Source organism: Macaca fascicularis, chromosome 6 (assembly GCF_037993035.2).
Source record: "Macaca fascicularis isolate 582-1 chromosome 6, T2T-MFA8v1.1".
NCBI lineage: Eukaryota > Metazoa > Chordata > Mammalia > Primates > Cercopithecidae > Macaca > Macaca fascicularis.
The window spans coordinates 99,926,937-99,951,381 of NC_088380.1; the positions used below are offsets into that span (position 1 = coordinate 99,926,937).

Here is a 24,445-nt window from a genome sequence, read left to right on the forward strand (position 1 = left end):
CTTTTAAAGAAGACAGGCATCTAAAGGTGAAGGTAGAAATTCAAAAGCGCTAAATAATTACGGCCACAAACAATGGTACACAAAAATGTCAAAATAGCAAAATACAGTATGTAAAAAGTTATATAAGTAGTATAATTATTTTTAAAAGTTAGAGAAATAGAGTAATTTTGCCAAAGGGAATTCCTGAACTACTAAAATAAAAACTCTCCCCACCATATTGGGAGAAAACATGAATAACATGAATAATATAAAGGAATGAAAAACTCAAAACCACTCCTTCTAGCAATACCAGATGGAGACAGCAAGGCACTGGATGTTACTTCACACTATCTTAAAACAATTGCAATATTTTACTCATGTCAGATTATAATCAAACAAATCACACTGTCAAACAGTTTTTAAACATTATCAAATGATTAATTTTGAAATTCAAAAAACATGTATCCAATATTGGCTGGGGAAAACCCCTCATGACTGGCACTTTTAACAGCTGTGGGAATATAAGACAGCAGTAGCTTTCTGGGGTGGGGGATGCTGATGGGATAAATGATTTGGCGACAGTTATTGAAAACGTTAAAAGTATTCTCACCTAATAAACGCCATATCTAGGAATCTATCCCGAGGAAATAAAGATAGCAATAATAATTTATGCACATGGATTTTAATCATACCATTATTGTTATACAGAAACCATACATGTAATAGGAGAATGGCTAAATGATAGTGCATCCATAAAATGAAATGTTAGGTAGCTATTTAAAAGTAACTTGTAGGGCCGGGCGCGGTGGCTCAAGCCTGTAATCCTAGCACTTTGGGAGGCCGAGACGGGCGGATCACAAGGTCAGCAGATCGAGACCATCCTGGTTAACACGGTGAAACACCGTCTCTACTAAAAAATACAAAAAAAAAACTAGCCGGGCGAGGTGGCAGGCGCCTGTAGTCCCAGCTACTCGGGAGGCTGAGCCAGGAGAATGGCGTAAACCCGGGAGGCGGAGCTTGCAGTGAGCTGAGATCTGGCCACTGCACTCCAGCCTGGGCGACAGAGCTAGACTCCGACTCAAAAAAAAAAAAAAAAAAAAAAAAGTAACTTGTACTATTTAATAACATAGGAAAATGCTCATGATAATGCGAATGAAAAAAGGAATATAAAAAGCAAGAAACACACTGAGACTGCAATTTTTAAAATGTATGTCAGCAAGAAGAAAAGACTAGAATGAAATTGAATAAAACTTTTTCACTTTTAGGAACCTTTTATTATTCATCTTTATTCTTATGTGTATTTTATACACTTTAAAAAATGTTTATTCACTTTGTTTTTCAATCAGAAAAACAATAAAGGCTGCATAAAAATAATAACTAGATTTTAGGTTATCATTGATACTTACCCTTTGACTCAATTACCTTAAATATTATTGAAAGAGGTTAGAGATTTTTTTTACAGAATCAGAAATTATGAAGTAAAAGACTTTATCCCAAATTAATCCTGACTCATTATGCTATTCTTCAAGTTTTCTAAAGAAGGAACAAAACACTGTCTTCCTTTAGAAACAAAACACAAAACATCAAGCATTCCTAACAAAGTTTTTCGTTATAGCCAAATACAGAGCTTTCAAACAGCTGTGGAAATGTAAGTAAGCATCATCTTACTATTCAGTGGAAATGGAACACCCTTAAATACCTTCCTTCCTAATCTGAAAACTGACTTATAAATTACCAACATGACTAGATTAAGGAAAAACTAAAAAGCATTCAGATTAGTCATAACAAAAACTTCTAAGTATTGATTAGTAAGTATTACTACCTTCATAAATATGGCTATGCCTTATATTCTCACTCTAAAATAAGATATCCATAACATAACTTACTAAGTGGTTATTAAACCCCAGGCTTTTCATGTATTATAAAGAACTGCCCTTTTCCTATGGCTGCTTAGGTACCAACCCTCTCCTGATGTGGGCTCAATTTTGTTCTTTAATCACTTGCATATTGCATTCTGAGTTTTATTACCCTAAGCCCCCTAAGAACCTCATCTTTTAAAATTCAACCAACTGCTGCTTTTCATTTCCCTGATCTGTCCTTTCTAGATTGGACTTTTTCCTACGACACTTTACAATGCCGCTGCTCCAAAACATCAAATGCTAACTCAGAAAGGAAAGTAGCCTCTACTCCCACACCCTTGATAACACCAGCAACTCTGCCTGTACCTTCTTTCCACTGGGGAGAGAGATCACAGACGGAGAAAACTTTCTTTCTCCACTGATAGATGACAAAGCAACTCTATCAAGTAGTTGACTAGCAAGATATTAGCTGGTGTCTAGCTCTAGATAACAAGACCTGCCTTCTCTGTTCTCCTTGTCAACTTGTTTTTTAAAACCTTTAATATCCAGTTTTTCTCCTTAGAGTCTTGTCATATTTGAACTCGGCATCTCCAAAAATTTCTTTTATGTTTCTCCAATAATTAGGAAATACAGATTCAAAATGCCTTTTTGGCATCTATTGAAACATGTTCTGGTTTTTCTTATTTAACCCATAAAGATGACAAATTATCTTTAATGATAATGAGAACAAACTTTAACATGTTTCTGCAAAGTAAGTATAGCTTGATTGTTATGAAGTTCAATGTCATAATGAGAACTTGTAAACTCACCATTCAAGAACAAGAATGTGAGCAATAACACATCCACCCATCCTCCTCTCCTTTTCCCTCTGCCTGCCTTTCCCTTTGGGTGTAACCACTGTTCTCATTTTCATAATTGTCATCCCTTTTTTGGTTTTTAATAATTTTATCACATATGTAAACCTACCAATAGATTGTGTGATTATTCCTGTTATTAAACTTTATAAAAACAGCATCATACCATATGTATTCTTCTGCCTGCTTAGAGTTATAAGTTACTGCTTTTCACTGTTGTATACTTACACTAAATGAATATATCACACTTAATCTCTATTAGCCCGTCATTGTTCTTAATTAGTATGGGCACAATTTAACAAAAGGAGCTTCAAATTCCCTAAATGTTAGTAATTAAAAGTAACAATACTCATGCTTTCAGTATTCATATGTAAACCAGTATTCTTTAACAGCTAGGAAAAAATTACTCTTTAAATAGGGCTTCACATCAGAATTTCATCTGTAAATCAACCTTTTCTTTCTTCTCACGACTAGAGTTCCAGGTATAATTAAACCCAGTAAAATGTCCTTTGGAGTTGCTTTTGAAAATCCTTTTGTTCCAATTCTCCAATGGGAATACCCCCTGGGCAGCTCCATTCTGACAGAATGAGGATTGGAGTGTAACCTGAACACCTCATGGATAACATGTTCCAAACCAAACACACCCCATGTCTCCTTCTCAACCTGCTCTTTCATCTATTTCAGATTTGAATAATGGCCTCACCACCTAACCAAATGCTCAAGTAATAAATACAGAGCCATCCTTATTTCTTCTTCTTCTTGTCCTCCCATATGTAAGGAATTCCATATATAAGGAATGACTAAGTCAAGGCAGCCATTGGAGAAGCATGTTAAAATGCAAATCTGACGACATGACTCCCTGGTTAAAATTTTTTAAGTAGTTGATAATCTCCTACCATATTTGATAAGCTATAATAGATTGTGACCCATTGGAAGGTCATGGCATTAATTTAGTGGATTGTGACTAGGATTCTTTTTAAATGAAAGAGAATGGAACAGAAAATATCAGGGTACATTGATGAAGTAAGGGTAAAGACTGTGTTGTGGAACTTTTGTTTCAGTTAGTGTGAGTGTCTACATCTATATGTGTAAAGCTATGCTATGTAAAACAGTTTTGCCTTACTGTGAATTATTTGTAAATGTGTTTGAAGGCACTCAATTACCGATGTAATTTTCTCACATTAGAGAGGTCAGAGGTTACCCAGAAATTGATGGAAGTCATAAGCTTCTTTTGAGAAGAGAATGTATACATATCTATACATATGTATATTCTTCATTCTTATGAGAGTGAATCGAGCTATCCTAAGAAAATCTGGGGGGAAAAAATGTGTTTTGAGTCCAGGTCTCCAAACCTCATCATAGCTCTCCAGGGAAATTTTATAGATAAGCAGCAGTGATCTCCAAGGTGAAATCCTAACTCCTCAAGAAGGTGGGGCTGGGTGGTGGATCACCCCTGTAATCCCAGCACTTTGAAAGGCTGAGGTGGGAGGATCACTTGAGTCCAGGAGTTGGAGACCAGCCTGGGCAATATAGGGGGACCTTGTCTCTTCAAGTTAAAAAATTAGCTGAGTATAGTAATGCATGCCTATAGTCCCAGCTACCCAGTAGGCTGCAGTGAGCTACGATTGAGCCACTGCACTCCAATATAGGTGACAGAGTAAAGGATGGTTAACTTTAAGGGACCACAAAGTATCACAGAACTGGTAAAATACTATTTTCCAAGCTTAAATAAGTAAGTACTACTAAAGTGACACTGCCTGCAATATAAGTAACTCAATTCCACAAGTTTAGTTTTTGGTGGGAAACAAAAAAGCAAAGCCAATTAGTGACAAATTTTATTGACAAACAGATAATGTCAGGAATACAAATGGGCCATTTTACCTTGTCTACACACTGTCTATCTGTCTATCATGGTGCCTGGTATACATCGTGTACTCACAAATGTTTGCTAAGTGAAGGCAGTAAGCTTCATTCATTTCTAAGAATACAATTTATGGCAATTGTGGTAGCTTCAGATATTAGTTATGGCTCCAGCTGCTGCATTCCAAGGTGATGCAATTTGGTGAAGGACAGAGCAGGGTGAGCACCCCTGTTTGTGCTCAAGTTCTGGGGGGCTTCTCTTGCTGTAACTCACAGTGGGGCCTGTGTAAGGGTATGGTCCATGAGTACTTTGAGATAGTTTCCTCAGGCACCATAAACATACAAAGTTACCCTCCTACCCTCTGCTATTCTGAGCTCTTCGAGGGCAAGGGGTGGGCTAGGCTGGGTCCGCTGGTCAATTTACAATAGCTTCAAAGTATGATTCAATTATTGGGTGAGAAAATATGCAGTTTCCAGAGTTCCCCAGGGGCAGCCCATCTCCTGGGTAAAATGAGATATTTAAAAATGTGCACTCCAGCCTGGGTGACACAGCAAGACTCAGTCTCCAAAAAGAAAAAAAAGAAAAAAAAAAGTGTGTGTATGTGTTGTGTGTGTGTATATATAAAAATTAAAAAATTTTAAAAATTAGGTAATTTACTATTTTATTAACACCTTAGTAAATTAACATGTGGCTAAAGAGTTGTAATTCAGCAAAAATATTAGATGGTATCTATGCATGTTAACCACTGTAATATTAAAAAAATTAAAACAGAACTACCATTATAAAGAAATATAATTTTAACATTCTTCTAGTATTAATTACATTCAGAGCTGAGAGTATCAAGGTAGCTGTTAGTCGTCAACATTCAGAGCTGACTGACTAAACACAACCCTTGGCAAAACCAGTAGGCTAGCGAAACCAAAACGTCAAGGGAAAGAAGTCGGAGGGAAGGCATATCATCTAAGACGGAATGGCAGTGCTGGGGATTTATTTTTACCTTTGCTGTGTATTTCAAGCTGATAGTTATCTTTGCTTCCCCAGGAACCAAGTAGGGTAGGGAAGGACAGTCTGCAGGAAGCATTTTCAAGCATTGAAATTGCCTACTAACTTCAAATACTGTATAATTTAGTTTTTCAAACCCAATCTTCTCCACAACCCCCACAAAGTAAAATAAATAATTAACAAAATATCTCTGAAGGCTTTGCTGAGTTTGGGGATTAAAAAAAAAAGAAGAAAAATCCAACCCTCTGTTTAATGACTCTACTGAAAGAGTTTTATAGCACTATTCAAGCCTTTAAAGTTACCAGTTAAATGCCAATTTCATCTTCGGAAGGTCATTGTGCCTTTTTAGAAGGCATACATTTAGAACTTGTTTGGCTGGCTATTCCTTGTTCATTCTGGGAAAAGTGTGTGTGACTCAGTGTTTCACAGGAGATACTGCATGGTACTTATTGAAAATATTTTTTATTTTCAGTCCTCTTCTTAAATTCTTAAAAATGATTTCTAAAAATTAGGCCCGGTATGGTGCTTCAAATCTGTAATCCCAGGTCTTTGGGAAGCCCAGTCAGGAGGATTGCTTGAGGCCAGGAATTTGAGGCCAGCCTGGGCAACACAGTGAGACCCATCTCTACAACAACAAAAACAATTAGCCAGTCATGGCTGTGCATCTATAATCCTAGCTACTTGGGAGGCTGAGGAGGGAGGACTGCTTGAGCCCAGGAGTTCAAGGCTGCAGTAAGCTATGATTGCTCCACTTAACTTCAGCCTGGAGAGCAATACACTGTCTCAAAAAATAACTATTATTTTATTATTTCTAAAAATTACGTTATGTAAAACTATTTTCTAAAGCCTCTGGGATTGCTGAGTCTGAAAGTAAGTAACTAAATTAGAAAGAATTTTAGAACAATATTCTCATAACAAATACTGAGTTAATACCGAGGTCTAGAATCTCATATACTGTGACAAAGTTAGCAGTATTTCTCACTGCCCTGGGGAAATCACTCCCTGGACATGAGTCACTGAGGCCTGAGGCAACTCCACTCTGTACAGCTACTACATGCCAGCAGATGTGGGCATTATTCACTATTGAAAACCTTGCCATTTCAGATTTTATCTCAATTATAATATACCACACACTTACCTTTGTGTGTGTGCACGTGCATACACACAGTTCTTAAATAGGTCTTCTGGAATTTTACAAACCTGTTGCCAAGATGTGACATTTTATATCTACTAAAACCCTTGCTTAAAAGGCTATTTCATACCAATGAGAAATACGCCTTGTTCCTGGCAGTCCCCCATTTCCATAGAAGTTCTGAGTGGAGGGTTCTGGATGAATCCTACATTATGAATTATTTTCTAAGTATTAGTCTGTATGTGTTTCTTAAGACTGTGAGTTCTCTGAGGGTGGAGCCCATGCCATGCCCATCCCTGCATCTTTTCACACAAAGTACGTAACACTTGGCACTAGTAAATGCTGAAAGAATGTTTGCGCAGTGAATAAGAAACAAGCAGAACAATAAATTAGCCTATTAGCACATTCATTGATTAGGCTACCTGTTTATAGTTTATTGCTTAGAACAATTACGTTGGTTGATAACTGCATCAGTAACAACTGTTATTACAGTATGGCAGGAAGAACTTCTCCCTAGCAGTGTGAAGACCAAGAGTGTAGTTATGGCACTGCCACTATTAACTGTGTGTCTTTAGACAAGAAACTTTCAACAAGCATGCAAATACAGTTTTGTTTTTAAAAATGTACTGAAACACATCTGTGGAAAATTTTCACCTGTCACATTTTCAGTATCAGATCAGTAGATAGAACCATCTTGATTTTTATAAAGCTTACTTCACAATGTTGCTTTTGGAAACTGGGTGCATTATACCATTACACACCTCTGAATGTTGTAACTTGAAGATCACAATGCAGTAGCCCATGTGAATCTACCGGCTACCATTTCTGTTTAAATATGCTCGTCTAGAGAGATTTATAATCCTAGTAAACCTTTAGTTATAAGTATCTTAGGTATAGATTAGAACTGTGAGAATTGGTTGATTTACACTCTTCAGAATCAGCAAAGCAATTTTGGATGATTTACTCACCTCCTGATATTCATGAGTTTAGAAATGAGAATCAACTGCTACCATAGATATTTCCTCATTTTTCTGAATCCAGAAAATGCCCTCAATGACCATCTAACTTTCTGAGCACCTTTTTCCATTAAGGAACAGGTGTAGAATGAACAGCGAAAGTCACAATTTATATTTTTAATGCAAAAAGGCTGCTGCCCAACTGTGATAATAAAAATCCAGGTAATCAATGACTTTCAGAAATTCTACTCTTTAGCAGCATATTGCTATACTTTAATATTTCAGTCTGCATTTATTTAGAAGAAAACTTCAACCTAAGAGAACATGTTCAGGCACAGAGGCAAATACGCTTAAAAGCTAACCAGTCAAGACCCAAATTCTGGCCTTCTAAAGACATAACTGAGGGAAAAAAATACTTATAATTAGTTAACAAGGAAGAACATAACGATGCAGTGCTTAGCGTGAGTCTCATCAGGGAAACAGAAAATGATTTTAACACTACATGCTCAGTTTTAAAACGATATTTTAAAAATGCTTAGTTATACTTCAAATATGCCTATATATGACAGTATCATGACAGTTAAGGTACATTTTCAGTCACATTTGATGTAAAAAGACAAATAAAATTTCTCATTAACGAAAAGTACCCTTTGTGGAAAATTTAAATTTAAATCTTTTAATTTAAAGCCCTAAACATATTCCACATAGGAAAAAATCTGTAAGCATACTTCTTCAGAGAGGATTTAAAGCAATAGCAAGGCAACGTTAAATTATCATGGCTCTTGAGAAAAACAGAGGAGCAGTGTACAGAAGACCCTCACATTGGTAGCTCTGCGTCTTCCCTGTGGGCTGTGCCAACCCACTCTCTCCCCAGTAATGACTCTTTGTTTTTACTAAGTCCCAAAGGGTTGGGGAGAGCTCTGCAAAAAGAAGGGGGGAGGGGTGGATGGAATGCAGCTGCAGGCTCTAAAACAATGCTGAGTCCATATATTTTGTTCCCAGTTAGAATAATGAAAAGAGTGGGGGGTTGAGGAGACAGACTTAGAATAAGCAAGGTAGGATCAAACATCCTATAGCTCTCAGTCTATAGTACCTCCACTCCTCATCTATTCTACCAAATCCAATTACCATTCCCTTGGATTAAAAAGCTTATCTGTTAAAATTCAAACACCCATTAAGATTTAAACCTATCAGTCATTTATATCTAAATTGTTTCCATCAGTGAACTATATCAAGGCAAGGAATAAAGTAGGAAGAGAAAGTGGAGCAGGCAAAGATAAACTGAGGGCACTTGGACACATGGGACAGGAAAGCTGAAGGGAGGAAAGTTTAGAAAAGGTGGTCTAAGGTTTCAAATATAAACTGCCTGCTTTGCAATGCTGCTTAGGGCCCAGGGGCAACTACTATGCTAGAGAAAACCATACTCCCTCCTAGACTGCTAAAAGCTGCAAGGGTCAGAATGGAGAGTTTGGAAGTCTGCACATACTGGTGCTCCATGATTTAGGGTTTCGGCATAACTTGATGCCTCCTTAGAAAACATCCTTTACTTGCATTTCCCAGCAGAAAAAATTAAGGGAAGCATCAGCCCCAGAACCCTACTGCTCCCAGTAAGAGAAAAGCAGCTCAAACCTTACACTCTTCCTCTAGCCCTCTTCTCCCTAGATAATCCTTTAGTGAAAATTCATGGAGCCCTCCAGGGCTGGTAGAATTAGGCCTGACCCTGGCACATCTCTTCAGATATTATTGATGTCATTAAAATTTGCAGAAAAACTCAAGAAGCCTTAAATAAACACCTGAACTAAGCCCTTGAATACAAAATCAGCATGTGCTAATGACTACCTACTAAAAAGCTATACAACAAAATCCAGAAGAATACTTATTCCAATTAGGATCCCATTCATGAACACTTAGTCACTGAAGAGGAAAAACAGGACTTCATTGTAAAGCTGTCATGTAGAAGCAAAACTCTGACATCCACACAAACATCTCCTTCAAGTAAGCATTACACAACACATTTAGAAGTACTCTTGGTCTGTGTTGAATGATGTAATTAATCTGACTCTTGAACTGTTTTCAAGTTATAAAGGTTAGAAAGACTATTTATTTAAATTGACACTTCCGCATTTTGTGACAACAAAAATTCAGAAGTCTGCAGATTTACAATAATCAAGAATCTTCCTCCCTCAGCTTATGTTTTCTCTATAGCTCTAAAAATCCATTTACAGAAATTACAAATTTCCATATTATAGCTAATATATAGAGGCATATAGAATACATATTAATTTAAATGAGGAAGCAAAAAGAATAATTGAGTCTATTTATTATTATGAAATATTAATAATAATTTAAAAATACTGATTCTATTCCTGTAAACTTTATCATCTATTATAAAGACAAAATTCATAGGTCCATTTTATTAGGCATTATCATTTATTGTGCTTTTAAATGCAGTAATAAAATACACAGAAAACTTTGTTTACTCTGTATATATGAAAAACTCAATTTCTACTTACATATTTCATTTCCTAGTACATACAACTTAAAAAAGTACACACACAGCAAAATTTTGTTAATAGTAAAAGCAATCACAATCATAACTTGCCTGAAATAAATAATCCCTTATGGATGTTAAGCTGTGATAAAACATACTCACATAATACCTTGATGTACGTTATACTTCAATAAAAAGGTTTAAACATGCAATTATTCATGATATGGATAAAAAACACTGTCAATATCAATAACCATATATGAATTTTTAAAACGTAAATTAAGAAAATAAGAGAATTCAAGCATCTTAAAGATGTCAGACATTTTCATTTAGTCACAAAGTTCACAGAATGAGTGGCTGATTATAATAAAAGGGTCAACTGAAAATGGATTTTAAAAGCTGAATAGCGTGCAAGAACATTAGATTTGTTTGTTAAATCAAGAAGAGTACTCACCCCGTGGAGTCCTTGGAACTGAATTGAAGGTCGAAAAGGAATTAAATTCTATTAAAAGAAACAAACAGGTAAACCTTGGTTACTGTGACACAGAACTAAATGTTTAAACTTTAAATCTATATTATTTGGGCCAGGCACAGTGACTCATGCCTCTAATCCCAGCACTTTGGGAGGTTGAAGCAGGAGGATCACTTGAGGCCAGGAGTTCAAGACCAGCCTGGGCAACACAGTGAGACCCCCCCCCCATGTCTATTAAAAAGAAAGAAAGAAAGAAAAAAAAATATGTATTTGGTCAGTGTCATAATGTGTGAAAATCTCTTCATTATATACTTTCTTTTGCATGTTACTATATTAAGATACCTTGGATGAACAATATCACACTATTTACATTTCTCTCTGAACCACACAAACAAAATACAGTTTTTGGCAGTGCAGCTAATCATGTTTTTGAAACTGACCAACATGATTTGGCAAAAAATGGTTAGTATACCAATTCAATTTTACCTTAAAAAAACTGTATTGTTGCATAGTTTCCTGGTATATTTTTAATAGGGGTGGGAAGAGGGAAGAGATAATTGGAGGAACTTTGCAATACTGTAACAGGATGCTAGAAATATAAAATTAAATATTTGAGAATAAACCTGTTTTCCATTTTTTGACATTTTATCAGAGATTTGTTTTTAATAGACAGCCAAACAGGTTACCAGTTCTCTCATATGCTTCTCACCAGGAGAACGTAATTTCTAGATCAGTGTTTTTTATTATGAGCTTTTTCTTCTTGATAACTTCAATATTTTATCATAGAGTTGTGCATTTGGAATAAAAGCTGTTATCGTAAATGTCAGCCATAGTCTTTTGCATGATTTCCTGTATTCATAGTCACCAGCATATTTTTCTGTGGGAAAGCTTTTCCAAATTGCCAACAGAAACCCATGAAGAAATCAGATTTGGGTAATGTTTAATGGTAGTACATCAGCCTGTAAACTACTCACACCTTCATATTCAAATCCAATGTACAAAAACAGTGGTTTCTGGTCTCATCTCTACCCCAAATAAAAATATAGAGGCACTAATAATGTTCCTCACCTCAGCTACAGCACATCACCTACTACTTCCAAATGCTTCCCAAAACTTCTCTGCAGACTTAAAAGTTTACTAACAGGGATTATAATAAATGAAAGAGAAAAAGAAATAAAGATAAGTACTTCTTTAAAAGACAGACCACCTTAATGTAAAATAAAGTGTAACATTAGCTATCTTATTATTATTTATAAAAATGAATAAACAAGTATCTTTTTGGAGAAAACATTATAATGGATACTGTTAATGTTCTATTACCATAAAAGATCATTTAATTTTAGACTTATCAGCAGAATCTAAGTACTACTGAATAACAAATTCATTTATTGGTGTGGGAGAAGTGAACTTTTTAAAAAGGAAAAATAAAAAGGCAGCACCTGAATTTTTAAAACCTAATTTTTTAGTAGATTTTCACTCTAATTCATTGCCTTTTATGAAAATATAAACATACATTAACTTTCTTAAGGGGAAAAACGCCACCCCCAAACTACTTTCCATGGCTAAACTCACTCTTCCTGAAGTAATGAAAGCAAGCCCACAGGGGCCTTGGGAGCCCCTCTTCATGTGGAAGAGTAAGGTGGCTCTACAATTGAGATTATACAGGTTCAGGTTCCAGCTTTCACAATATTTCCATCAGCCCTGCTTTCTGAATGTCCCTCCAAATCAGAAGCACTGAATATAACCTCAGAGGCTCATTACACTTCCCTCCTTGAATCCTGGCAACTCAGAGGTTGTCTTCAGCTCGTCATTGAAATGTGAAATTCTCTCTCCATCAAGTTCATTGATTCTTCTTGGTCAGATAAATGGAAACTTCTTCTTAGTTTTCAAATTGCTGATATCCCCACTGGATATTACCTCTTTCTTGCACTTAGAGATAGCAGTCCTCCCAGTTCTCTGATCACACCTTTCATTCCAAAAGGCAAGTTCCTTTCCTTTTCTTTTTCTAGATCCACTTCATCCTGGAGGCTCACTGCACCTGTTGGGTGATAACTCTGAATCTCTTCTCCATTCCTCAGCTGGCACCTCTCCATAGCCTGCTACTTACTACTGCCGATAGGACATTTTGCATTAGAAACTCACAATGGCAGCAAATCTCAATGACTGGCAAACATGAAACTAATTCCCCCATCCCCAGCCTTCCCAACCAAACCATCATCTCTTTCTTACTTTTCTGGCAAAGGTACTTTTATCCTCTTGGTTCTCCAGGCTCACCACCTTAAAATTAACTTACAGTCTCTTCTCTCCCTGACTTCATATTCTATTAGTCATTTACATACTACATGCCACTAGAATCACAGGATTCCAAATCCAGATGAGGCCTTAGAGATAATACAGTTGGTGCCTATCCCCCACAGGACCAGAACCCAAGACTCAATCTCCCTATTTTGCCATGCTGCTTTTTTTCTACTACCTTGTGTTCCACACACATCTGCTAATGGGGTATTTAAGAGTGTGGGGGCCTAATCCCTCATGCCAGAGAGTTCATCTTTTAGTTGGGGAAAATTTGAGAATGATTAAGTACTAGGCTAAGTAGCAGTGGGAAGCGTAGTAAGAATTCTCAAAAAGGAGAGTACAGGTTAGAATAGATAATTGTTTACAGAAAAGGTGGCTCTTAAATCACAGTTTAGAAAAGGTAAGTTCCGAGGAAAGACAATACCCTGAGGAAAAAAGCAAGGAGACAGGAATGGACACTGTATGGTCAGAAGGCAGGTCTGCATGTGTACGCTTCTTTCCCACTTGAAATACAAAAGCAAGGATGAGATCCGATCTGCAAATTCCTGCCTAATTTTTCCTTATCCTCAAAATGTGTCTTCATTTTTTAGTTTCTGTTTGCTACAGAATAGGGCAATAATTTAAATTTCAGACCTCAGGATGACTCTGTTTAAAAAGTTTATCACTCTGAAATAATCCTGCCCTAATCCTCTCCCTAACCCCTCACTGATGGGTTGTACTCTTGTCTTTAACTTGATAAACAGTTGGAGGCTCTCTCAATTTTTTGAATAAGAGAGTTGCTCACAGAAGTGTTTTGGGGGAAGGAAGCTCTTTCAGTCATGTGCAAAATAGATGGAGAGAGACAGATCAGGGCAGGGCAGGGCTGGAGAAGTGAGCTAGTAAACAGTTCGGGGGGATGCTTAGAAATACCCTGGAAGTGGTAAAAAAGGCCTAAATTAGTATGACTGCATCTGCAGCTAACCGGGGATGGTGGACACAGCAGACATTCCCCAGGAAAAATGATAAGATATGCTGAAAGCTTGAACATCAGACACCAAAGAAAGATGATGCCAACGTGGCTCCAGGGCTCCCAGTCACCAACTCTGGCCACTCTGCCCCAAACTCCCTCAAATTAAGTTCTTAGTCTCCATTTTGAAAGCAAGACCCTTATCACCTCACAACTAGATAATGGCTTTCTCCCTTCCTTGAAGTCCTTCCAAATTGTTCAAATAGCCGGCAGAACCTCTCTCATATACCACTGTCGGCCCAGAGTAGTTTTTATCACTGTCTGTCAAAACAAAGCCAACTACTAAATAGAAAACACATCCGCTATCAACCAAGATCAACCAGAATCAACCAAGTTCATCTTCCATTTCCTCCCAACAATAGCTCAGCTATGTTAACCTTTGTTTGTTTGTTTTGCAAAGACTTTCCTCTCTAACTCTTTCATGTTCTTCCAACCTGGCATAAATTCCCAAGATCTACTTTGCCAATCCATACTTATTGCTTGCTTAACATTCAACCTCAAAATTAATTTCCTCAGTGAGACCTTCCTTTGGATAAACCAGGAGTCAAAGACTCAATGTTTCAATGTCTTCAAAGACCCAAAGGTCTTTGGAACAGATGGATGTAGGGCAACAAGGAGTGGTAAGTACCTGGAAAATGAATGCCCAAAGGAAAAATATCCAAATTAAAAAATGTTAAACCTGTTTCTAGCCAAACAAAACTCTGGTGCCACCATTTTGCTAACTTGGAACTATGTAACTATGAGTTAAATCTCATTAGCTGTTTGTCCAGATGCCAGCATCTACTGTTCCACTACATTGGGTATATTTTTTTCATAGGTTGTCTTATTCCTGATTGTTATGACACAGGAGTCTTAGGCATATGTAACTTACAAGTATTATGTGCTCAGCTAAACAAGAAAAAAAGTATTGTAAAATCATTTTGTATATGTTCTCTTTATATATGAAGTATACCACTATATACATTGTACACATATGCAGATTACTATTCAGGGTTGTACAGATAAGACAATATGTACTATTCTTCATAACAATTTAGAAACTTGCAAGAATAATTTTGACTATATACAATTTTTTTCCTCATGCCCTGAATTTAGAACTTGACTTCTTGACATGTTTATAGTTCTACCTATAGAGCTTGACTCCTCAACAAGAATAATTTTTATTTATCTAGTTTTCTAATGTATGGCACAGAGCATTTTATATCTGTTGTCTCAAGTGAGCCTCCTAAAACCAGCTCTGGGTGGTAGGAAAGCATCATTATTCCCCATTTCAGAGACAAAATAAATAATGAGTCTCTAAAAGGTAGAGTACATCACTCAGGATGACAGACCTGGTGATTAGCAGAGTTGGGCCTTAAATCCAGTCCTCTGAATGCCAAATACAGTACTCTTTCTTTCTCTTGCCTCTGAAATGTGTTACCCCCTTGTGCTAAACATTTAAAAGACCTTAAATGTTCACTCAGTTCTTTTGGCATTTTGTTTCCAAGGAAAATGAATTTCATAAAGTAATTAAAATTTCCAAAAAAACTAAAGTAAAATTTAGTTCAGTTTCTGATTAAAAACTGAAAAAAAAAAGTTTTTTTTCCTTTAAGGACGATGTATAGTGAAAGAACATACATAAATATTTGTTACCATTTTATTTAATATATAATAAAACCCTCATTTATGGAAGAGTTATATGTACTTATCCAAACAAGCTCATTGTCACTCAGAAATTCTTTTAAGATATCTAGCAATCTAGAAAAATACTTAAAACAACCTCAAATGCTTTACTGATTTTAATCCCAATTTTAGAAAAGAACATGTTAACTAGGCTACAGCTCTTGAATGTTTTTAAAAATGCCACAGGAAGAAACAAACTCTACACCACTTATTTTGCATCTGATCACTCATTGTGTTATTAAGAGAGACACCAGGAAAAAGTTTAGAAGTCAATACCATTATAAGCAAACGTCTAAAGCATATTAGTTTTTTATCCAAAAATTTTTTTAGCCTAAGTGTAATCGTATAAACATGACCTCAACTCATTGTATCTTTAAACATTTGCTGAATACATTCCCATTAGAAATGAGTTTCAGGTAAGGCTTCAACTTTTGCTTTAATTAAATATTTTCACCAAGTAGTTCTTCTGAAAATCAAGTTACTTTAGGGCTTAAGGGAATAGTATTTGAGCTATAAGTAAGAGAGTGATCTGGTATCTATTTCCAACCAAGAACACAAAGGCAGATTGTCATTGGCTAGGGAAACTTCTTCAACAACAGGATTTATCAACAATCCTGACAAAAGTGATGGTTTGCAGTCAAAAGATTCTGTCAAATTTTAGTACTTTCACTGCTCTTAGAGCTCCTTGAATTTATGCTCTATACCTCTTATGAAATGTTGGGCATTCCTAAGCACAGAATAGTAGTACAGACAATGCTAAAATGCTCTTAAGTTTGGTTATACTCTTGACATCTGCATTTACAAGCCAATGCTACTGCAACAAGAATTGCTCTATGACCAAAGAGATCTATGCACACTTATTTCCAGGGACTGACTATTCCTCACAATATATCAGAACTATAAAAGTAATATATAATTTACTGAGTCATTTTGCTAGGAAATATTAATTTTCCTAATATTAATTCTGACATGATTTCTTTGGGATGGGAGAAGAGCACAGCTGCTTTTTGGAGTTGAATAAAAAAGTTACTTATCCTATAAAGGTAGTTTATAACCATCTCTTGATTGTATACATATTGCTTATCCATGTATACAAATTAAATGTGTGGTTACCTTTCCCTTATCAACAACCGTCAGTTTTACAAATAAACAAACAAGAAATAGCATTCTGGGTCTAGAAAATAACAATATTCCTAAAAAATATTATAGAGATCTTTCCAACTTTATTCTCTATGGTTAGAGATGTTTTTGATATACCTTTAGTTTCCCTTTTGAACCCATCATGGAACTTTGAGTTAACTAAAGGTTAACTCTTGAGAATTCTTAAATTATTTGAAATCAATCAGCAAGTATTTATTAAATACTTGGTATCTACCTTTGTATCTAAGCTGCATTATAAGCCATGATAAAGATACCGCCAAAAAAAAAAAAAAAAATTCAATGTCAAATATAATTTTGGAACTTTGCTCAAAACAAAAAAACTTTCTATAAAGTGGATTGTTTAAACAAACAGTTATAGCTAACCAGTTACTATCTGAGTGTTTACAATGTGTCAGGCACTATCCATTTCTACTACCACCTCTGGGAATTCTCAGAAGCACCCTTGTGGGGTAGATAATATTATTCTCATTTCTCAGGTAAGTCCTGTGAATTACTGAAGGCTACACAGCTAATAAGTGACCTGGGGCTCAGAACTGTGCTCTTATTCAGGATTTTATATAGTTAGTCTTTCCTGTCCCCCTCCAACAATAGTAATATGAAATTTGAAACTGAAAGCCAGATAATTAAGAATCACTTTTTTGGTTTTGCACTATGGCAGAAGGAAAATACCACACAATTTGGGAACTTGTTTTTACTTGCAAAGTAAATAAGTGGACACACTTTTCCCTGGGATGCAACTTGGATAAAATAGATCATCTTTCTTTCCCTCTATACTATTTAAGAACTGGTAGTAATGATTCTTTTGTTCAAGAGTCACTTTTTTCTTTGTTCTTTAGGACATCATCTGATAGAGAACCCAAAGAAGACTATCTAATAATTATATTTTAACCACTGTAATAAAAAAATATCTAGGCAAAGAGAGAGGAGGAAGAAAGAAACTTGGAGTTAAAAGTAGAAAATAGCACATGACATCAGCTGATCCTGAAGAAATAAAATACACTCTGCTCTTATTAAAAGCCAATAACATGCTTAGAATAATACATGATATGAAATTTAGAAATAATCCAAAACTACTTTAAAAAAAGGTATCTTCTTCTTTGCCTCAAGCCTTGTATTAGATGCCAAAAAGAAAGTCATTAAGCTTCACAAACCAATCTAGTATTTTGCCCTGTGAGTCAATGTTACCCTAGATTCAAAAGAAATTCCTTTTCTACAGATTTGGAAGAACCAGATTAAAGAACATATGAAGTAAAGAATAATTTCTTTCTAGCCACTACAGCATGGAAAGAGTGAAATATAAGGGATTACCAAAACCAACATCTATTTAGCACAATCCCTGTTTTGAAAGATAGCTTCTAGAAAACGGTGGCTATCTGATACATGCCAAACTTTTTATATATATATAAAAATATATATATATTTCATATCTATATCTATATATAATAAATATATCTATATCTATATCTATATATAATAGATATATCTATATCTATATCTATATATCTATATCTATATATTATATATATAATATATAAGATTATATATATATAATCTTCATATATATATATATATATGGTTGTCTTAAATTTTAGGATTTCAAATAGCTCTTGAACATGGAAGGCAAAAATCTAAACTAAATAACCAGCCAAAAAGTTAGTTACTGTGAACCAGCCTTTAAATCAACAACACTTGGCCAGGCATGGTGGCTCACGCCTGTAATCCCAGCACTTTGGGAGGCTGAGGCAGACGGATCATGAGGTCAGGAGACCGAGACTATCCTGGCTAACACGGTGAAACCCCATTTCTACTAAAAATACAAAAAATTAGCCAGGGGTGGTGGTGGGCGCCTGTAGCCCCAGCTACTTTGGAGGCTGAGGCAGAAGAATGGCATGAACCCAGGAGGTGGAGCTTGCAGTGAGCCGAGATCGTGCCACTGCACTCCAGCCTGGGCGACAGAGCGAGACTCTGTCTCAAAAATTAAATCAGTCAATCAATCAATCAATCAACACTTGAAGCATAGTATCCCACCATTTTTTCCCCAGATTTAATGTGGGCTTTATAATTGTATAATTAGCTTATATGTCAAATCTGACTGTAAATGCAAATAAAGATTTGTTTCCTGGGATCATGATCTCTAAAGCAGAAGTATAAGGAGAAGTGGTAAAATAAGCTTAGACTGGAAGATGGAGTTTTTTTTTAAACTAGAAATTAATAAAATGTGGCATCGAAAACATTTTTTACAAAGGGAACCATCAGGGGGCTTGAAACTGGGAGACTACTTGATCATACTTAATGTTCTGAAAAGATCACTCTAGCTGCTGTGGATTATGGGGGAAGGGTAGAAACTTGAGGCCACCTCAAAGTTCATGGCAGTGATCCTGAGGAGAGATGATGGTAACTGGGACTGGAATAGCAGCAATGGCTGGGGTTAGGTTCAGGATATTTTGAAGGTTGACAGTACTTGCTGATAGATCAAATATGTCAAGAAAACAGGAGACAAATCAAGGGTTGCTAGTCAATTTCTAGGCAATTGATAGAGAGTTCTGCCACTTACTGAGATAGGGAACACTTAGGTAGATAGAGATTTTAGGAGTAAAATAATGAGTTATTTTTAGAAACAGTGAAGATATGAAAACAACCTAAATGCCCATCAACGGTAGACTGGATTAAGAAAAGGTGGTACATATATACATGGAATACAACACAGCAATGAAAGAGATCATGTCATTTGCAGCAACATAGATGGAGCTTTAGGCCATTACCCTGAGCAAACTAACACAGGAACAAAAAAAATACCACATGTTTGCATTAATAAGTGACAGCTAAACATTGAGCACGCATAGACATAAAGAGGGGAAAAACAGACACTAGGGGCCTACCTTGAGGGTGGAGGGTGGAAGGAGGGTGAGGATCAAAAAAACTACCTATTGGGTACTATGCTTATTACCTGGGTGATGAAATAATCTGTACACCAAACCCCCATGATATGCAATTTACCTACATAACAAACCTGTACATGTACCCTGAACCTAAAATAACAGTTAAAAAAAAAATCTTACTTGATCCCTCATAGATTCTCACATCAACAAAGGAGAGGATCCTTTATAATAACAAAATCAGGTAACGCTTTTATAATTTCCTTTATGTCTGTACTTATTGAAATAGTTGATTGTCAGAGGATAGTTTTCTCCTTGCAATGATTAGCCATACCCTTGAGAAAAACTCCTACAAGGGTATAGAACACAGTTTGGATATGTAAGATTTGAGATGTCTGTTAAACTTTGATGAGGCAGTGTATTGGAAATCAGTACTTGGAGCTGGAGAAAAGAATAGATCTGGAGATAAATATTTGGGAGTCATTAATATATAGATGACACTTAAATTCAAAGGACTAAATGAACTCACCTAGGGAGGCTGAACAGATAAAGAGAAGAGAGACAGAGCTCCAACATTCAGAGGCCAGCCAAACAGAGGAAAGCAGGCAAAAGAGAATGAGAAAGAATGGGCAGAGAGGTAGGAGGAAAATCAGGAATGTGTTTCTAACAGGAAGAAGTGGTCAAGAGAATGGAATACCGCTGAGGTCTGGTAAGATGGAAACAAAGAGATGACCACTGGACTTTAACAGGGACTTTGTCAGGTATAACCTCACGGGTGTGGTGGAAACAATGGGCTGAGCAGAGGATGGCAGGTAAAGAAGACATCTCCTTGAACACAAACTTTATAGCGTTTATTTTTTCACATTTGCCTGCTTCTACTAAAATGACAAGCACTTTCTTGGCAGGGACCATTCATGACTTATTCAGCTTTATATCTCCAATGCCTAGTTCTATCCCTGGCAAATGTCAGAAGATAAATACACGTTTGCTGAATGAACAAACGAATATTTGGTAGTTTAACTCTTCTACCTCTTAATTTTTTATGAAAGAAAAAACATCTTAAGATACTCAGCTGAGTTTTTATTACATGGACACCTTTTCTGGTTCTTGAGGCATCATGGTTTCTAATAATGGAGCCAAAAGCAATGATATTAAATGTTATCTTAAAATATGCTAATACTTAAGTTTCTAGTTAAGCATATTTAAGTATTAAAAAGTATCTGTGAATCTTATAAGAAAGTTCAAGCCTGGCTACACCCTTGAATAAGCTCACTGTTGAGTGAAAAAGTCTTCCAGACTAGGTTATCTCCCTGAATCAAGAACCAAGCGCTCACAGTAGTCCATTCCATTACAATGTGTATGTATAGCAAAAGTTCTATGCACTCATGATTCCTTTGTTTTGTTTTTCATAAGGAACTACCAACAAAAAAGAAATAAAGGAATCAAAACACCAAAACAGAAATAGAGGTAATGTGAGGTAACTGAAAGTACTCCTTCAAGGCCTTTAGGAATTATGTTATTTCAAAATAAAACTTGAAATGTAAATCCAGGCACATTATATAGAGTTACTTACGTTTCATTAATCAATAGGGACAGAAACCACAGAAGATCTGATTTCCATGTTAAAATAAAATTACATTTCATATTATCAGTGCCTTAAGCACAATTTATAGGGGTTATTCAATAAAGAAAGTCTATAGAAATACAAACAAAATTTAAAATGCCCTGCTCAAAACCAAATTTTTTTCCCAAAGAATTTCAACTTTCTTCAAAACATCAACAATCTCCAAAATTTCCATCCAAATAAAACAGTTTATATAAGACATATTAAGCAACACAGCACTGTTTTATATATGTCTGCCTCAAACTCCTGAATAGACTTCTCAAATATAAAACATCTAATCAAACCCAAGTCTCCTCATTATAAATTAAAAGGCTGAGTGAATGTTCACCAAAATGGCACTCACATCTTTATCTCCCCTACCCCCAACTCCACTCTCCCATCTGCTTCCAATTTCCCTTTTTCTATCAGGGGTACCCCTCCTAGTGCCAATGGCTAGAAATCTCAATTCAATTCTGCTTCTAAAATTTTTTTTTTTTTTTTTTTTGAGACGGAGTCTGGCTCTGTCGCCCAGGCTGTAGTGCAGCGGCGCGATCTTGGCTCACTGCAAGCTCCGCCTCCCGGGTTTACGCCATTCTCCTGCCTCAGCCTCTCGAGTAGCTAGGACTACAGGCGCCCGCCACCACGCCCGGCTACCTTTTTTTTTTTTTTTTTTTTTTGGTTTTTTAGTAGAGACAGGGTTTCACTGTGTTAGCCAGGATGGTCTTGATCTCCTGACCTCGTGTTTCGTCCGCCTCGGCCTCCCAAAGTGCTGGGATTACAAGCATGAGCCACCGCGCCCGGCCAATACCTTGTTAAATTCTACAGATTCTATTCATCTCCTGCATCTCCCACCAACACCCTAGGGTGGACTCCAGTCATCTCTGGCCTGTACCACAAACTTCTTCCTAACTTGTCTATCTCCTTCCAGATTCACATTATAGTCATCCTGCACATGAGGGCCAGAATAATCCTAAAACACAGATCAAATTACCTTATGTTTCTACTCAGTGTTCACAGAATAAAATCCAAACTTCTTAGTAAGGTAATGAATCTGCTCTGACCTACTTTTTCTCTCTTAAACTCAACTACATTTTTCTCCTGACCGCCATGTTAAGCAGAACAGGGTCTTTATGGCAATTCTTGGAGCTTGCCCTAGCTACCACTCTTCTTTGCTTACCTATGCCATTGTTTCTGCTGGAGATGGGGTCCCCATCCAGTTTCTGTCTGCTAAAATCTTGCTAAAATCCTTTAAGATCCAAGGATTTTAGACCAGTAACATATAGGATCCCCGCAAAGAAAAGAAACTCATCCCATTTGTTCAACAATCTAGTTACTATGAAACCAGTAGCCAAATGCCCTTACTGTAGAGGTCAATTCGAGGTGATAATTTTATCCACGAATCTTCAAGGAGTTTATAGCTTAATTAATAAAATTCTCTTTTCTTATATCCTGCATTAAATCATGCAAATGCCAGCTTTGGTCTTTGCTGGCAAAGTATTAATGGAAACTCTTAAACCAGTTATTCTTGAAGATTCAACATAGCTCTCAAGAGCCATAATACTGCCACAGAAAGAAATAGGAAGGAAGGAAAGAAGGAAGGAGATAAAAAATAAAAGACAGAGACAGAAATCCTTGCTAGAAACCTGACCCAAGTTATGCCGTGTTTTCCAGCTTTAATTGGCTCTAAATACATGGACATTAATTTATTATATTCTACCCCAGAACTGCAGGAGATTTGTGCATAAGTCATAGGAAATTCTGTATGGAGCTGCGGTATGCAGGACAGTCAGATAATTGGGTTATATACGTGTTGTTTTCTTTATTATAAAACTTAGTTCATCTTCAATGTAGGATGGCCATAATATCACATTTTAGGGACATTTTCTCAAACAATCCAAAATACATTTGGCCCAATCTAGCAAATGGTGGGCTGGATCTAGTGCCAGACTCCTGAGCTTCTCTGTTGCAGAGAAAAGGGTCATCACGAATTGTTAAAAGTGACCTAGCCTTGGTTCAGCTGAAATTCTCATTTTCCTCTCTTTGCTGGCTTTATCACCAATTACCTAATAAGCCTTATGAGCACAGCTTCTGTAATTTTTCACAAGTGCAAATGGAGCAAATGGAAAGGCTGAATCTGGTGATTGTCCTTGGTAAGCTTTTCTGTAAGTCATTCCAAGAATTCTACGCCCCTTTCCTTTTAAATTCTTTTCTTGAACATGTTCCAATCCTTCACATATGTTCTTTCTTTCTCTTCCCAATTCGGGTGCCAAGCTTCCCTGTCTATCTTTTTAGGCAATCTGGCTACTACTTTTCTCAGGGAGGAACACCCTCCTTTGCACTGAGCAACTGGGCATTTGAATAAACTTTCCAAACACTGAAGGATGGGGCACAAACTTGACTTCACTTGATAAAAAGCATTTTAAAATGAAGCACAGACTGAAAATGGGTCTAAGTTAAAAGTCAGTAGGATTAATTCATTTAAATTAAACTTGGCTACATTTTAAAAGTGGAGCAAATAGAATCTGCTAAAGCACACCTCACTGTTTTACTTAATAAACATGTCCAACAGTGGTGGCAGTGCTGTGCTGGCAGGTCTGGATGCTCAAGTGGTGGCTTAAGAACAATCTTCTGTATTTATAAGGCAGATTATTGAAAACACACACAAAATATGGGCAGGCAGAAAAAGAAAGAGAAAACAGCAGAGTATGAGTCTTTTCTGTGTCTTAAACTATAATGAATCAAATGCTAAAAAGTTCACCTGGTAGAAGAAAAGGATAAGGCGAGGAAGTCACTTACCCTCTGACCTGTGGACTCAGTGATTTAACAAAAGGTCAAGTAACACACTGAAGGGAGCTACTATGAAGGACAATAATTTTGGAGGCTTAAATAAGAACTTATGCTTTGTAAATAGCATCTAAAATTATGAAAAATTAAATGGCTATATATATGTACAAATTTTAAAAACATTATCACTTTCCTAGAAGACACTAACAAAGGCAGAAAAATGTATTTCAATTCAATGGAGTTGACAAGAGAAATGTGTTAGCAGAATCCCACTTAAAGGCATCTGCTTTCTGATCTTCAGGGAGAGAGCAGGAGCAGCCCCTGCCCCCAAACACAACTATGCTAGACTTTTTATGTAATAGTTCAGTAAACATGGTAATGGTATTTGAGCCACCACCTTTGAAACTTTGAGTAAACATTTTTTAAAAATTAAATTGACAGGCTCAGCAATA

At 36.4% G+C, this 24,445-nt stretch overlaps 1 protein-coding gene across 3 annotated transcripts in view; it reads right to left on the reverse strand.

The window, feature by feature from the left end:
- The window catches only part of ELL2 (elongation factor for RNA polymerase II 2), a 77,089-nt gene that overhangs the window by 47,928 nt on the left and 4,716 nt on the right, over window positions 1–24,445 (reverse strand). For 2 of the 3 annotated variants that reach the window (XM_073993892.1, XM_005557413.4), the window contains exon 2: window positions 10,589–10,636. The exons of the other annotated variant lie outside the window; for it this stretch is intronic. Coding sequence is in view for 1 of the 2 variants with exons in the window: in XM_005557413.4 (XP_005557470.2) it covers window positions 10,589–10,636 (48 nt within the window). In the remaining variant the exon portion in view is untranslated. The remainder of the gene's footprint in view (window positions 1–10,588; window positions 10,637–24,445) is intronic. 3 annotated transcript variants of the gene reach the window in all.